The following is a 15,456-nucleotide window of genomic DNA, read 5'->3' as shown; positions in this document are numbered from 1 at the left end:
CTTCTGAGCAGACTATCACTTGGACCGTCCCTGAACACCAGTATTGTGTTTATCTGACGTTCTGAAGCTCTGCTCAGAACACAGTTACTGTTTTTAAATAATAACCAGCTGTGGTTTCTTTACCATGTGTCTTACTGCTTTGCTGGTTAGTCATCAGATTAACATATTTAATGAGCTCACGCTGGCACCTTTACAGGATGTTAGTCATATGCACTCTCATAGTACCATGAGTCTCAGTCCCACAAATAATCTACGTCTGGCTTTATATTTATTGCATTACCTTTAGTATTGTCATGCTCTCACACAGACTTTCTCTTTTGTGTGACGTTTAAGGAATCAGGTTAGTGCACAAAGTCGACTGTAACTGGGTTTCTGGCAGCTGGAGCATTAAGCTTTAACTAACAGGTTGCTGTGCTGTGATCGAGCTCTGCTAGTATGCCAGCTGCCGTATTGATTCAGAATTGATCCAAACAGCAGCTGCCAGCGAATAGTGGACCACGGGTGGTGGAAACACTGAGACCAAGTCTGACTGGTGGTGGATTTTGGCTCAGCGTGTGCTAAAAATACTAAAAAGTTCCCTCAGAGACTCCTCTGGTCACTTCAGATGTCAAAAAGTTGGCATGTTAATCAATTCATTGTGAACTTGATGAAAAACCAATTAAAACTGCAGTTTTATACCATTGTTCTATCGAAACACGGCAGAGGAAGTCAATGAAGAAAACAAAGCTTCAACTGATGTGAGTGTGTTTGAAATTCTACTGATATTTTGTTATTTTGCAGTTTTTGATGCCTAAAAGCTCTTAAATTAGGAAATGAGCAAACTTTTCTAATGTATGAAAGCAATAAATTATAAAATTATGTGTGTGTTTATGGATTTGTCTCATTTATATAACCATCACTTGAAGTGACATTAGCCAGCTTTTAGTTTTTAATGTTACAATAAATGTCCATATGGTTAATGGACTGTAACACTTATCCAACTTATTCCCATGGAGGTCAAGGACAGAGCAGGAAATCAAAATATCAGTGAAGACTCAGAAACCTGAGCCACTGGTCCTCCTTCCATAGAAGTGAAGACGAATTTAGATTTCTGGATGTGAAAATCAATGTTCTAGATCTCTTTGCACAGATTCATGAATCCATGAATCCATAACTGTCATGAACATTTGAATTCCACGTCAGAGGGATGAGTTTAAAATACCTTCGTGTTTGTGTGATCAAAGCACCGAACAGCAGCCGCTGTCCTGCTCTGCTCATCGATCTGTCAGAATCATTACTCTTAGACTCAGCTCGTGTTGTGTCACAATAGCGGATAGTTTCCTGTCTGCAAAACAGACGGCCATTCACAGTTGCCTGGATGGATCAAATAACAGCACCTCAATGAGTGCAGTAATGCATGTCATTACAACTCATTTCACAAATTTGGACTGACTTTCAATGAGCAATCAGGCATCTTCAAACAGTTTTGGAATCTAGCGTCTCATTTGTGAAGATACTCTGGTTTAACTCATCGGGCTTATTTAGGCAACACTCACAGTCCAATGAGGCCGTCCATGTAAAATAATCAGTTTCTTCAGACAGGCAGCTTTCTGCTCACCACCAAACATTTTAACCTGCTGCCTTTTTGTAAATCTGACCACACAGCAGGAAAAATAAAAGTACTAGTGGATGAACAAATCCAAATGTAGGATTTGCTTGATTTAGGCCACCAACATGTCCTCCACCTCTGATTCTGTCGCTCTTTACACTCAGTACTCATTTATATTCATCTCAAGTCAACAATAATCGAGCTGTTCCACTAATAAAGCTTAAAAGCTTTAAAGAAGACATACATGTAGCCTTGGCAAACTAAATGTTGAGATTTCATCTTGAAATGGAATTAAATTTTCTATATCTGCATGTGCATCATTAGGCAAAGCTATGAGCTAACTGTCTCAAATATTGTAGAGCTTGAATACATAAATGCAGGTTCTGGTACAAAAACATCAAGTTAATTAGCTGAAATCACTGATATTATCTGCATAAAAGCTTAAATGGAGAATATGACTCCTGACATTTTCCATGACCAGCTACAGTGGAGGTTAGCAAACTTCAAAGGAGCCGTTATTGAGTAATTTGTGATCCCAGAAAAATCTGTATGATGTTGAAACACATGTTTGAGCTTTATAATAAAGGTGCTGCAGCCTGTAGCCTATTAAAATTACAGGTAAGTGTAAATCGTTAAAATCTTTTAGAAAATGGGACTAATGGGTCATGTTTTTATAGCAAAAATATCATGATTTTGTTGTATTCATAATTAAAGCAACAAAAGAATGATTTATTAAAAATGGGTTTTCATTGACAAGAAAACAGGCCGAGCGTGGATTAGGGCTGGGCAATATGTAAAAATTTTCCAACCGACAATCGTCAGTCTGATAATCGACGATGGGCGATACATTCGCGCATGCGCAGACTTTTTGATGGGCAGATCAATGTAATCATGCACGGACTGATTACACAGAATTTCAAACATGGACGACCTAATGTCCCAAAAAAATTAGGGCTGTCAGCGTTATACAGATACAGATACCGGCTGCTTTGCACATCTCTAGCATTGACAGAGACATTTCAGGGATTTAGACTCGGTCTGCACTCCAGATGGGTTAATTGTTAATCACGTTAGTCATGATGACAGCGCATTAACGCTGACAGCACTAAAAAATATATATAAAGTTGCCAATTTGGAATGAAAGAGATAAACCTAAGGATGTAACCAAAGCGGTCTGTCGCTTGTGCAGATGTATAGTGCGAGCAAGTACTCAAACACGACTAACTTGCATGAGCATGTACATGTCCACCATCCAGCTGAGTATGCTAGGCTATCAGCAGCTTCTGCAGCTCCATCAAGCATTTGGGCGCACTCTGAAGAGGGTGCATTTGCTCGCAGATGAAAAAGGGTGTTGTTAAAGCAGCACTATTATTTGGACTTTTGACTGCTTCTATTAGCTCCATCGTTATTAGCAATCTTACTTATGGGAAAATAAATAAATAAATCGCCCTTGTAAAAACGATCAGGCTCAGCCTATCGTCAGTAGTTGATATATTCATTCAATCGCCCAACCCTAGCGTGGATTCAAAAGGTCTGTGTGTATGCTTAGATTTGAATCTGTAGCCATGCAGACCGGTGTCCTGCCTTTTAGTCACCCCTGACTTCTGTCAGTGGAGCAGAGCTGACGCTCCTCCTTCAGACATTGGCTGAAAAGAAAACTCTAACCTGAGACCACACAAGTTCATCGCTGGTGTATTTTCAAAGTTAACATCGATGGGCTCATCTGACCCGCTGCTCCCACCGTCGCTCATCTTAAATGGTCAGATTGAAGACCCTGCCTAAATGCTTGTTACACTGAGTCTTAATAAGTGATTTAAGCGCATGAAAATCCATGCGTTGAACTCTGAGCCATTCAGACTCTCTAAGCAGCTTAATTTTAGCCAATGCAGTTCATTATAATAGACCCACATGTCTGAGACAGGTCTTCAGAATCAGGTCAGAGTGCCCCAAAATCATCACAGTTAGCTTCTTTGTCAGATATTCCTCCTTGAACAAGGCAATCATTCTAGATTTGCTTTATGTCCTCTTCATAAAATAATGTTGATCACTGTGTATTATGTTACCATTAGCAAGTCTAAATATATAACACAGAATAGAGAATTCATCATTTCCTATAATGACTCTCTTTATCACGCAGTTTTATCATATTCAGGCTGCACTGGTCTATGTGGCAGCTCTCTTGCTCATGGAGCCAATCAGAATTGAGTAGTAGAAAAGTGAGGAATGAGTTAATTATGTCGCATCACTGGCTAAAGCTCTTCTCAGGCAGAGTCCTTATGTGGTAATGTCTTTACTCTGTCCAATCACAGCTGAGCTCAACGTTTTTCCAAACAATTAACCACAAGTTTGTGTTTTACACAATACGTTGAAAAGACGTTGATAAAACACTGTGTTAGTGCGCGCACACACACACACACACACACACACATATTCGTGCATGAAATAATAAATGTATCAGCACACAGTCTGTTTCCCATCTGCACCATGGGGAAGAAATCTGATGTGGAAACTGCAGCAGAGGCTTATGGGAAATTCATAAGGAGTTTTATATGTACGCCCGTGTGAGTGTGTGTGTGTTTGAGACAAGTGGAACACACACAAAGACATGCACACACAGGCGTATGGCATGTGGAGTGTGAGTTAATCAATGTCGTGAATGTGAAGCTTTGACCTTTTCAAGCTGAACCACCTGCTGGTATAGGAAAAGTGTGTGTTTCCGTGTGTGTGTACCGTCTCTCTCTCTGCATTGTGTATGAGCTCCTGAAGAAGCCCAGCAGCTCGTCCTCGATGGCAGCATCAAAGCTCACGTTTAGCCGGTAAACCCTCATCGGCTTCATCTCGCGGTGCAGCGCCACCACGTACATCTGATTGGCTGGGAAGGGGAAGTGTCGGTGGATACGCATGGCTCCGCCCCCGGGCCTGTTGGAAGGACGACCTCCAACACCGCCCTCAGCAGTAACTGTCACCCGGTCCACCTGATGGATGGAAGAGAAAATAGGATAAAGACATCCACACACCAACTGTGTCTCCACAATAAGACTCAGAAGAGTGCAGACCAGAAGAGTGAAAATATGTTTGGATATGCTATAATCAGATTTCCTGTTTTATTATCATTAAATAAATAAAAGCTTGGTAGTGATAATAGCAAATCACACAGAAACGCAGTAATCCATCAACAAATTGAGTTAAGGAGAAGCCTTCCAGCAAGGAAACATGAATGCGAACAGCACAGGATTTAAACATTTAAAAGCTTCAGGATATTTAAAATTCATTTTGATGAGTGACACTCGATGTTAACAGCAAATCTGCAAAGAAACTCTGCAGGGGTTGTTTAATAGGATGTACGTGTACACGCGTACTCGTGCATCCTAAACTCCTCAAACTCAGACACACGCTCACTCACATCCAGAGCACCTCTGAAAGCCGCTGACTTCCTGTTGCTGCTCATGTTTATGTCAATTCCTGCCTGAAAAATGACAGCAGTGGTTGATTTCTGAGGTGGGTTAAAGCAAACAGCAGCTGATCCTACAGGTGAGTGCGTGGGAAATGTCTGACCTAGGGCTGTGTGATATGAACAAAATCTCATATCCGGATATAAGAATTCTAACGTCCCGATAACGATATAAATCACAAAAATGTAACATTTTCTGTAAATTCTGTGAATCTCAGGCAGCTCAAATTGCGGGAAGTGTTTCCAGCTGCGCGTCATGTAGCTGGAGTCGAGTGTTTTAACTGATGCATGAAACTATACATTTTTAGACATAAGTTGTAAAGGCCGCCGTTTTCTTTGTAAGTATTTATTACACGGCGTGCTGCGTATTCCGTTCCGTTACTCAATGAGAGTAACATGTTCTGAACACTTAATATATTATCATGCTTTTTACAACCACATGAAGGTACTATTGCTGTGTGATTTATTACTCGTACTGAAGGTTACTCGCCATACCAATACCAGCTAGATTTTTAAATCCTAATATAAAATGAGTAACAGTAGGCTGACATTAGGTAAGGCTGCACTTTTTGCAGCGATCTCCTATAAAAAAAAAAAAAAAACTATTCCGCGCGTATATAAAACAGGGTCGCGGCTCCGAACCGTAGTAAAGGGACCTCTGGCTAATACGTCGGGTTCATGTCGGGCTCGTAGCTGAAAACTAGCTTTACTTTGTTGTCTGGGTCAACTTTGCTAGCGAGAGAGGCGTTGAAAGGCTGCTCCAACAGAACTTATTGTTTCGGAGGAAAACACGAACACAGTGTACAGTTGAGTCTTAATAGCTTACTTACAACTGGGCTCGTCAGCCACTCTTTTTGGCTTTAGTGGTTATTATTATATTTACATGCTTCCATCTCCAGTTTCTGGTCGGTGACAGCTCGTATTTCCACTCTCCTTTTTCTCCCTCCTCTCCCTCACAGACACATAACGGGTATGGCAGTCCACTCTCCCTGCAGCACAGACTACACTGCCTATGAGGCTACATTCTTTAGGGCGATGCCTTTAACACTCTGCCTATTGCCTTTATATTAAATAATTATTTAAATAATAATTAAAAAAAATATTTCCTCATGTCATTATGTGGCCGGCTGAAAGTAGAGGTGACATGGGCCGCGAGATTGAGACACAGGCATTAGAGCCTCTCAATGCATGATTTGTTTGGGTTTCCACCGGCATGAAATTACCCAAAATCGAGAGGGCATAGCCTAACATATGAAACAGGAAAAGACCGCTGTGTAATCCATTTATTTCAACAAAGTAACTGTATTCTGAATACCACCTTTTTAAGCGGTAACTGTAAGGGAATACAGTTACTCATATTTTGTATGCCGGTACATGTATTCCGTTACTCGCCAGTCAACACTGCACTTCACAGTGTGCAAGAACCACAACACCACCAAGATTCCTGCAAACATGTGTAGTGAACTTGACAATGGGCACCAGGTAAGTGACCAATTGAAGTCACTGCCATCTTTAAAGTGACTTCAGTCAGTCTGCCACCAGTGGGATCAAGTTAGCAGTTACATGTGATTCATTTGTAATAAACAAATCTGTTCTTACAAATCTGCACACACAGAAATTCTCATTAACAACTTGCAAAAGACACAGGTGCTTGGCAACAATAACAGGAATGCAACCAGCTAGTGACCATTTGACTTGATCCCTTTGTTGCAAAGAGATCTGCTGGGTTGTGCTCATCAGTGCAGACTCAGTTTGATTGCAGCATGTTGGTAATCTGTCTGCATTTGTAAGTAAGACAACAATTATTTGCAAAACTTCAGTAATCTCTATGAGAGTGACTGCAATCAACGCAGTTAGAGCTGAACTGTTTGGAAACAGGTTGACTCCCACTAGGCGACCTGGCCAACTTCTTTTCCTCTCATTTCTAAGGTAAACGAGAGGAAATTCATAGTTGACCTCAATAAACATTTTTGCTGGGTTTGTGTTCTCTTTTGACATTTTAACATTTTATGATTCGTGCACGATGTTCTCATTGCACACTGGGAGGTCTGATTAAGAGTAAAACACGCCTCCTTGCTCATAAACCAGGATGCTGACAGGCAAACTAAGGGCATCAGAACCTGGAGGTAACATCACAGTAGTTTTGTCCATGTTTATTAGCACAGTCCCAATTTACCCTTTATTATCCACTTTGCTGACATTAATACCAAAGTTATAGAAGAGAAGCCAAAAATCAACTTGATAGATATTCTGTAGTCTGCAAATAAATAAATAATGGCACAGTGAATTATTCCATTTAATTTATCCCCATTAGAGTAATTAAGTGTTGAGCGATGATCAAAACATTGCATAGATCCAGTAAGTCTCACAGCAGGTGTTCAAACCGAGCTGTCCTGAGAGAAAGCGCCCTCTGCTGTTCAGGTAGATCAGCGCAGTCAGGCAGCAAACCCAAAATGGTTAAAAACAACAGAAATGCACCAGCTTCAAGCATTTACGGTTTGTCAGGTGGCAGGCATTGCTCAGCAAACCCTGAATTACAGCCAGCTGTTGTTCCGAATGCTGGAGCTGTCGCCATGGCGACGTGACAGGCACCATGTGTACAACAAAGGGTGTATCTGAGAGCAGCTTTGGAGAAAAAAAGTATCATCATCTGAGCGTTTTCACCAAAGTAGTGAGGAAGGAGTGTTGAAAGAAAGAAAGCTCAGCAGATCTCAGAGTGTTTGTTCGCCTGCCAACTTTACCCACATTCATCCATATTTTATTGTGCCGCTCAGGAGTCAAACTGACCAGGTGATGAAGAAACAGATAGTCGGCAGCTGTGGAGAATTAATACTGAAGGAAGAGGAGAGCACCTGTCTCATTAAAGGCCCTGGAAAGCCTCACAGGTGCTCTGACTTTTCCTGGCTGATTAGACCTGCGCCCAGGTTGACGCTGAGTGGGGATTTACTGGTAATTAACTGAAATGTCACTAAACTCAGTGCACTAAAGATAATCATCCAGGCAAACATATAACTTAGAGGGATATGTTAGTCAAGAACTCTCTGTACACACCCACACAGTCCTGTGAAGAGGGCTAATCAGCCACAATAAGTGCAAACACTTCTGTGGGTGTACCGTGAGAGCATACTTAAAAATAATATCATAAGGTCTGCAGATCTGCTGCTCGTGTTAATCAGTTTTTTGTGTGAAGCGATGCAAAGAAAAAAAAATTAGGAAGGTAAATTTGAATGTCAAGGAAATGCAAATTGTCTGAGCGTAAGCCAGAATTGTGCATACCTCCCAGAGGAACGAGGAGAGTTTAGGGAAAAGGATTCTCTCGATGAGCAAACTGCTACTCACAGTTCTACCGTCACTCACAGCAGCCAAATGTGACCAAGGTCCATTCATTAAATGCTCAATTTCACAAAGTCCTGATTTCCCAAAGTATAAAGTGCTTCACCAAGAACATCTGCCATGATTTGTCTGTTCTTCTAACGTTTTAACTAACATGGCACCTTTTTAAACAACAACAACAACCAATTCTTACCTACATACCTTAATTGTTTGTTTTCAGGCAGACTGAGGGTAAGACCAGAACTTATCCAAGTGGAACAGCCATCTTGCTGATTGTATTAGAATTGAAGAATGGGAATACTTGCCACCTGACCTATTGAGCCTGCATATTTATATATTTATCCATGCATACTGGCTTGTTTGCATGCATAATATAACACCATTCATTGGTAAATTTGAACCCTAGCAATATGGCCACAAAGTGGAATGATTGGTAAATATCCCAAGTTGAAATAAGCTCCACTCATCCTTTGGCATTTAACTTAATTGCCTTCTTATTGCTTCCTTATTTAGTGTTATACAAAGGCTCTTGGCTTTGAAATATACGTGAGTATTTTTTATGTTGTTTTTTTATTACTGGGTGAGGCCCAATTTTCAGACTATGTACAGTATATGGATATCATAAATCAAAATATGACAATGCACATTAAGAGGTCACACTATTTCAGAGTCCACAGAAATGCAGTGAGTCTCAATGAAGTGTGCAGGGAGCCAGAACGTATAAATCAATAGTAGGGATTGTTATGATTTTTGGAGATTTAAATACAAGTTTCTTAATCAAATAGTTTACCCAGCTTTTAAAAGGCTTAAAAAATATTCTTTCTTGGTTTTACTTATGCAGGTGGCAGTTTGTAGGACTTATGGCACTGCTAAACTAAGTAACACAGGTGGTTTATAGATGTTTGCTGACTGTTGCTGAGGGAAATCAGTCACAAAGAGGACGCTGCACCAAAAACCTCCTTGTGATTGCTTTTGCTAGTGGATTGCCAACACAAACAAACTAAGGACTACTGCAGCACTCTACTGATGACCAAAGCGAGAAGGGCTACAATGCAGCACAGTGTACCTCTTTGCATTCAGTTTCACCCACCAATAGGAAGCATTCTTGCCAACTAGTTGGGGAATACATATTTTTCTCAAGAAACTGGTGGTGACCAGGGGGTAACTGACCAGTCTCTAGGCCTGCGTGACTGTTTCCTTATCCGGTTCCGGACGACAGAGGCTTTAGCCAATCCCTGCCACCATAAAGCAGGGTAAACCCTGGACAAGTCACCTGTCTCCAAAGAGTGTGTATCCTTTTGTAGGCCAAAAGGTCCAAAATTGGTAACATGTGCTGTTTGGTGCCTAATTAAACGGTATATAAAAACACATAGAAATAGCAGGTAAAAATGACATTTAAAAAATTCACAACTGGTGCGCAAATAAAAGTTGTAATACAAGTAATTTCTAATTTCTATTGGATAATATAGTTTGTAAAAACATGTCTCATGTTAAATTTTAAAGGGTATGCATATGGCTATGTCCTGAAGGCAGTTCACATTTTGGGGTTTACACAGGTCAAAGAACAAGCAGAAGGCCACAGCTTCTGTTCAACCTCGTTATGTAACATGTGGGTCCTTTTTAATTTTTACTCTTTTTGTGCATTACCCAGTTGCACCTTTCTCTTGGTATTTTACCCTGAAGTTATACTAAATTCCTTGTGTGGATCAAATAATTAATTAAAATGAATTCAATTAGTCATCATTATAAACATGGATGAGTAGCAGTGCATGATGGGAACACGCCCGCAGCAGCAGGAACAGTTTGGAACCTTTAGGTCGTTCCTCTGTCACACATCAGCAACCCTAAGCCAATCAAACACAGTGTGTGTGTGTGTGTGTGTGTGTGTGTGTGTGTCCTTTGATGAAAGAACTGATCAATACGAACAGAGCCTGCTGACACAGAGAGGAAACAGTGGAGATTAAAAGGATGTTTTTCAGGCTTTTCTGATGAGTCAGCTGACACAGCGGCACGCTCTGAGATGCCTTCAAAATGTTCTGCTCAAACAAATGTTGTTTAATTGTTTGTTTGTTGGTGCTGGGTTAGATTTCTCAGCTAACAGAGAGTAACACTGAGCCTGGGGTGCATTTTATTTAGCTAATGTGGCTGCTCGCTTTCATCACGCTTGTATCTTCATGACGTCTCAGTTTCACTCGGTGCTCATGTGACAGAGAGATGCAAGGGGAGGAACTCTTTTTAACATGCATGCTGTCCTCCCTCACTGCAAAATCATTTTGAAGAGATGGCAACTAGCCATCAAAAAATATAGAAACTGACTGTCAAATATGTCCAAAAAATGGGTCAATGTACAGAATCTGTGGAGCCTCAGGAGTAGAACCAAGTTGGTGAAGATGACTTTAAAACAGATTTCATTACAACTCCATGATCTATGCCTGACTGGAGAAACCAGTGAGGTCTTGATTCTGTCTAGTTGGCTGTTTTAGCTTGTTGCGTTGTTACCTATTGTTTGTTGTCCTCTTTTATTGTTTGTTTTAACTGTCTCATGTTTTTATTGACTGTGAAGCACTATGGTCAACACTGTTGTTTTAATATGTGCTATATAAATACATTTTGATTTGATTTGATTTGATAAAAAGTCTCCCAGTGTTAATGAACCCTCTGACACTAAGCACGCCCCAAGATCGGACCACGAGGAAGCGCAGGAAGCGCACATTCTTATTAGGGAGGACTTTCTGCTTCACACCAATGGCCTTCAGCGAGAAGTGTTGCAATCATGACCATAACCCTGAATTACTTGAACACGGCCCAATGAAAATATCAATATGTTCTCTAAAAGAACATATACCCTGAAATATTTTACATTCCTACTTTATCATACTGTACATATATTTTTTCACAATATAATTGGAACAGAATACAGACCCTTTACTAAAACTTAGCAAAGCTAAAAAGTAAAGTTTGGTCACTTCTTATACCATCAGCATCATCCATTAATAAATCAGCCTATTAACGCTGCCATATGATGCGAGATGGGCGACATATTGGACAGATCACAGGGCTAACACACACAACCAAACCCCACTAACTGCATGTCTTTTACACTGTAGGAGGAAACTGGAGTGCTCACGCATAGAACATGCAAACTCCACACAGACCACACACCCCAGCCAAATGATGGATTCAAACTTATTTGAACCCTGCTGTGAGGCAGATTGAACCACTGTTCCACTGTGCAGCCCCCAACAACAGAGTGCAATCCAAAAGGCTGACTAGATATTTGACTGGGTGAGATTTTAACTTTTTAACCCCCAAAAAATGTTCAGGAGGAGTGAGTCACATAGAAAGACTACATCGTTCTACACAATCTAAACCATATTAGAAGAACACCGAAACATAGATATATTCTCAAATACAACGCACAGGGAACAGCACTCCCCAATGTCAACTTAGTCTTTATAATGTATTTAAAGTATCACATTTAACATGTTAACATGTATCAGGGCAGCAATGAACCCCAAAGGCAGGATATTAGGGCTATATTTTAGACACATGCTAAACAAGCCTGGAGTCCTTCCAACCTTCCAAATCAAACTCTTTATAGTTCTGTTATAACATTCCCATTTTCCTAAAGTCTAAGGCTATCATTAGGTTGATCCAACCGTAACCCTAAACAGGTCACAACCTACTCTACATCTTGACCTTGACATAACAAAGTGTGAAAACCCTGAGCTCATTTTCATTAAGGTTCACACAGCTGCCCTTCATCAATACTTGTGCTGCCCTCAGTCAGCTGAAACACCAGATTAAAAGAAGACAACTAATTTCAGCTTCTATATTCCAACACAAACTATTTTTACAGTTAACTAGTATAATTGTCTATAAGTGATTGCATTTTAATTTCACATACTTCAAATACAAGTGCATTGTGCTACACAACCAGTTTAGCAACCACGGCGTGTTGAAGTGATTGCACTATTAACCACTTTAAGACAACGTAAAGCTGTAACCTTCATCTCTTTTAACAATGACACACAGCGGGTGGTGAGTATACAGGAAAAAAAAGCAATAAAATCATATATATTAAATTCAGATATCAAATCCATCCCAGCTTGAATGGGCATGATGTGTCAGATTTTACTGACTACTGTACAGGCATTGCAATTCAAAGGGTGTTGAAAACTTCCCCGTGGGACATGCTTGTGTTTCTGCGCTCGGAGCTCCTCATCTCTTCATCTCCTCTGTGGTGCATTTAAGCAATTGGAACATCCAGCGATTTCCAGGTCACAATCAGAGGATGTAGGAAGGAGGACTGGAGGAGGAATAAATTAGCCAAATGGAAGGCGCGCCTGCATGTTAATTTTACTTGACATGAAGTTAAATCATTGGCTGTCTGGAGGGACTGAAATCTGGATAAGAACTGACAGTGTTTGGCAAGTTGGGGAAAATGGTCAGCCGACATCTCCAGACCGAAAACCTTCACTTCACTTCGTCTCGAATGCATTTTGCATTCAATTTCTTTGAATCTGTGAATTAAGCTCTCTTTTCAGGAGTGTTTATCCCTCCCCTTGCTACCAGCTGCATCTATTTTTATTCACATTTCTGTTTTCTGGCCTTTCAACATCTTGACATTTTTTTCTTTTCATAATGCATTAACTCTGAGGATACCTTAGGAGACCTGCCTGGCACCCGACAGCACCTCTTAATTCACAGTGTGCCCTGACACAAACACAAAAGGGGCTGCAGGGTTTTTAATTGGCCTCTGCCCAAATTAGACAGATTTATCCTTCTCTCACATTAGCCGAGATGACCAGCCTGAAAAATCACGTTGCTCAGGCGTTTCTCTGAGGCTTTCTCTCACCACGCACTTGTCTCCGAAATTGGGCTGAAACAGCAACTTTGACGGTTAATTAGCCTCGTTAAAGAAACCTCCGAGGCCAAATCTGGAAATAAACATTCTTTGTTAGAGAGCGTCGGGATGCTTTCAGCACAGAGCAGACCACTGGATGAAAACAAGGAGCTTTGTTTGGAACATTATCAAAAGATCAAAACGTCTACATCAACAGGCTGCACCGCACCAATCTCTGTTTCATGATGTAGACTTTGTACGGAGCTGGATTCAACAGTAATTAGATCATGACTCACCACTGACCATTCTCAATAACAATAACATGACTGCAAATAAGTTACTGCAAACAAGTTTAATCCAACCATCATCCAGTTTTATCTCAAACAAGTCAGCTCTCAGGAATCTCTGATTCTACTATTAGAGTTGAGACGAAAAGATGTTACCGCTGACATCAACTCCCTTACATGCATTGTGGCTACAAGTCTTCTGTTACAAGGTTTCTATTTGGGGATGCAAAAAATGATATTAATAACAATAAATAAATAAATAAAATAAACTTCTTGATTAATGGGGTAAGTTAGATCTCCTCAAAATATACCACCTGTTCATAAACAGCTCCACTGGCTTCCAGTTCAGCTCCGTGTCAATTTCAAGATTCTGCTTCTCACTTTCAAAGCGCTTCATAACCTCGCTCTCCCATATTTATCTGATCTTCTCCATACATACTCACTCCCTTGTACACTCCACTCTTCCTCACCTCCTCTTCTTTCTATTCCACCTGCTCGGCTGACTTCTATGGGACTCAGAGCTGCCCTGAGACTTTGGAATGCACTTCCACCTCGGGAACTCGGCTCCGCACTACAAACTCTCTCTCCACTTTTAAATCACACCTTAAAACCTATTTGTTCAAAATTGCACACCCTTCATCGTGATTCCATTTCAGTCTATTTTTACCTTGTTTGGCTTTTATACTTTCATACTTTTTTATTTTTATTTTTCATTGACCTTTTTTTGTACTAATGTAAGGTGACCTTGAGGGTCTTTAAAGGTGCCTATAAATAAAATGTATTTATGTATTATATTTATTTATGTATTTATAATAAAATTAAATGTATTCACATTATTATTATTATTATTATTATTAATAATAATAATAATAATAATAATAATAATGATAATAACCTAATCTGGTATGGTTAGGGGTGGGGTCACTGGTATCCAATTCAATTCTGCCAAGCTGCCTACTATCTTAAATTTCATATAAGAACAGCAAATAGAAATTCAGAATTACTCATTAAATTGGGGCATTCATGCTCCCAACGGGAGTAACTATTGTCATTTTAAAGGTTCAAAAGGCTTTGCTGCACCACCTTCTCAAGAAAATTGTAAATCTCCAAGAGTTTAATTCATGCCTGAAAGAAAAAGTACCCAATTTAAAACTGGCCAGGAATAGTGTTGCTGGCATTTCATGGAACCGGAGACTTCAGCTGCAGTAATGAGATGCAATACCAGTACTCATCTCTATTTTTTGTAACTTAGTAGACAAAAACAGCCGTAACCAACAGCAACCAATGCACAGCCAATATAGCTAATAATCTACCAGCATTGCCCATTTCATAAAGTTGAGTTTATTTAACTATTATTTGACTATAGTATGTCTAGTGTTTAAGAATTGTTGAGTCTGGACTACGATGTAGAGGGCTTCACAGCCAAGACCTGATCCAGTAACAAAGATGTAAATTTGTTCCATTAAGCTTAATTGTGTCAATCAGGGTCTTATTGTTACTGGTGTGGGTCTCGGGTTTGGGGTTCAGTCACACCTGAATGGATTCAAACTAATTTATGATTCAATGTCTGTGTTTTGAGGTAAGAGGTACGTTGAAGTAATGTCCATCATATCATTTGTTAATGCCATGAAAAGGTTGCCACAGTTGAAGGTGTCACATTTCAACTTCTTTCAGAGCACTGAAAATCTAGAGTTGTGTAAGAAGCATTAAATGTCTCAAATGCAGTGCAATGCAGAGAAAGGTTTAATTTTATAATCTGCTGTACATTAGAAAAGGTTGTGAATAGGATAGCTATAGAGGTATTTTCACTCATGAAGTCAAAAATCAGGAGAAGCAGGTTGGTACCTGATTTAAAGTTGTTTTTTTTTCACACAACACTGGAAATACTCAGGCTGGCTAAGGCGAGGATACTGCTGGGGTAGAGCGTACAGGTAAACACTCTTGCTTTTGC

At 40.1% G+C, this 15,456-nt stretch overlaps 1 protein-coding gene across 1 annotated transcript in view; it reads right to left on the bottom strand.

Moving 5' to 3' along the window:
- Positions 1-15,456, bottom strand: part of LOC120736018 (thyrotropin-releasing hormone-degrading ectoenzyme-like) — a 258,235-nt gene that overhangs the window by 238,782 nt on the left and 3,997 nt on the right. The window contains exon 2 of the mRNA XM_040035942.1: positions 4,319-4,563. Coding sequence (XP_039891876.1) covers positions 4,319-4,563 — 245 coding nt within the window. The remainder of the gene's footprint in view (positions 1-4,318; positions 4,564-15,456) is intronic.

This window comes from Simochromis diagramma, unplaced genomic scaffold (assembly GCF_900408965.1).
Source record: "Simochromis diagramma unplaced genomic scaffold, fSimDia1.1 OVJJ01000816.1, whole genome shotgun sequence".
In the NCBI taxonomy this organism is placed as follows: domain Eukaryota; kingdom Metazoa; phylum Chordata; class Actinopteri; order Cichliformes; family Cichlidae; genus Simochromis; species Simochromis diagramma.
Note: the sequence above shows the minus strand (reverse complement) of the source record. Positions and strands in the feature narration are given on the sequence as shown.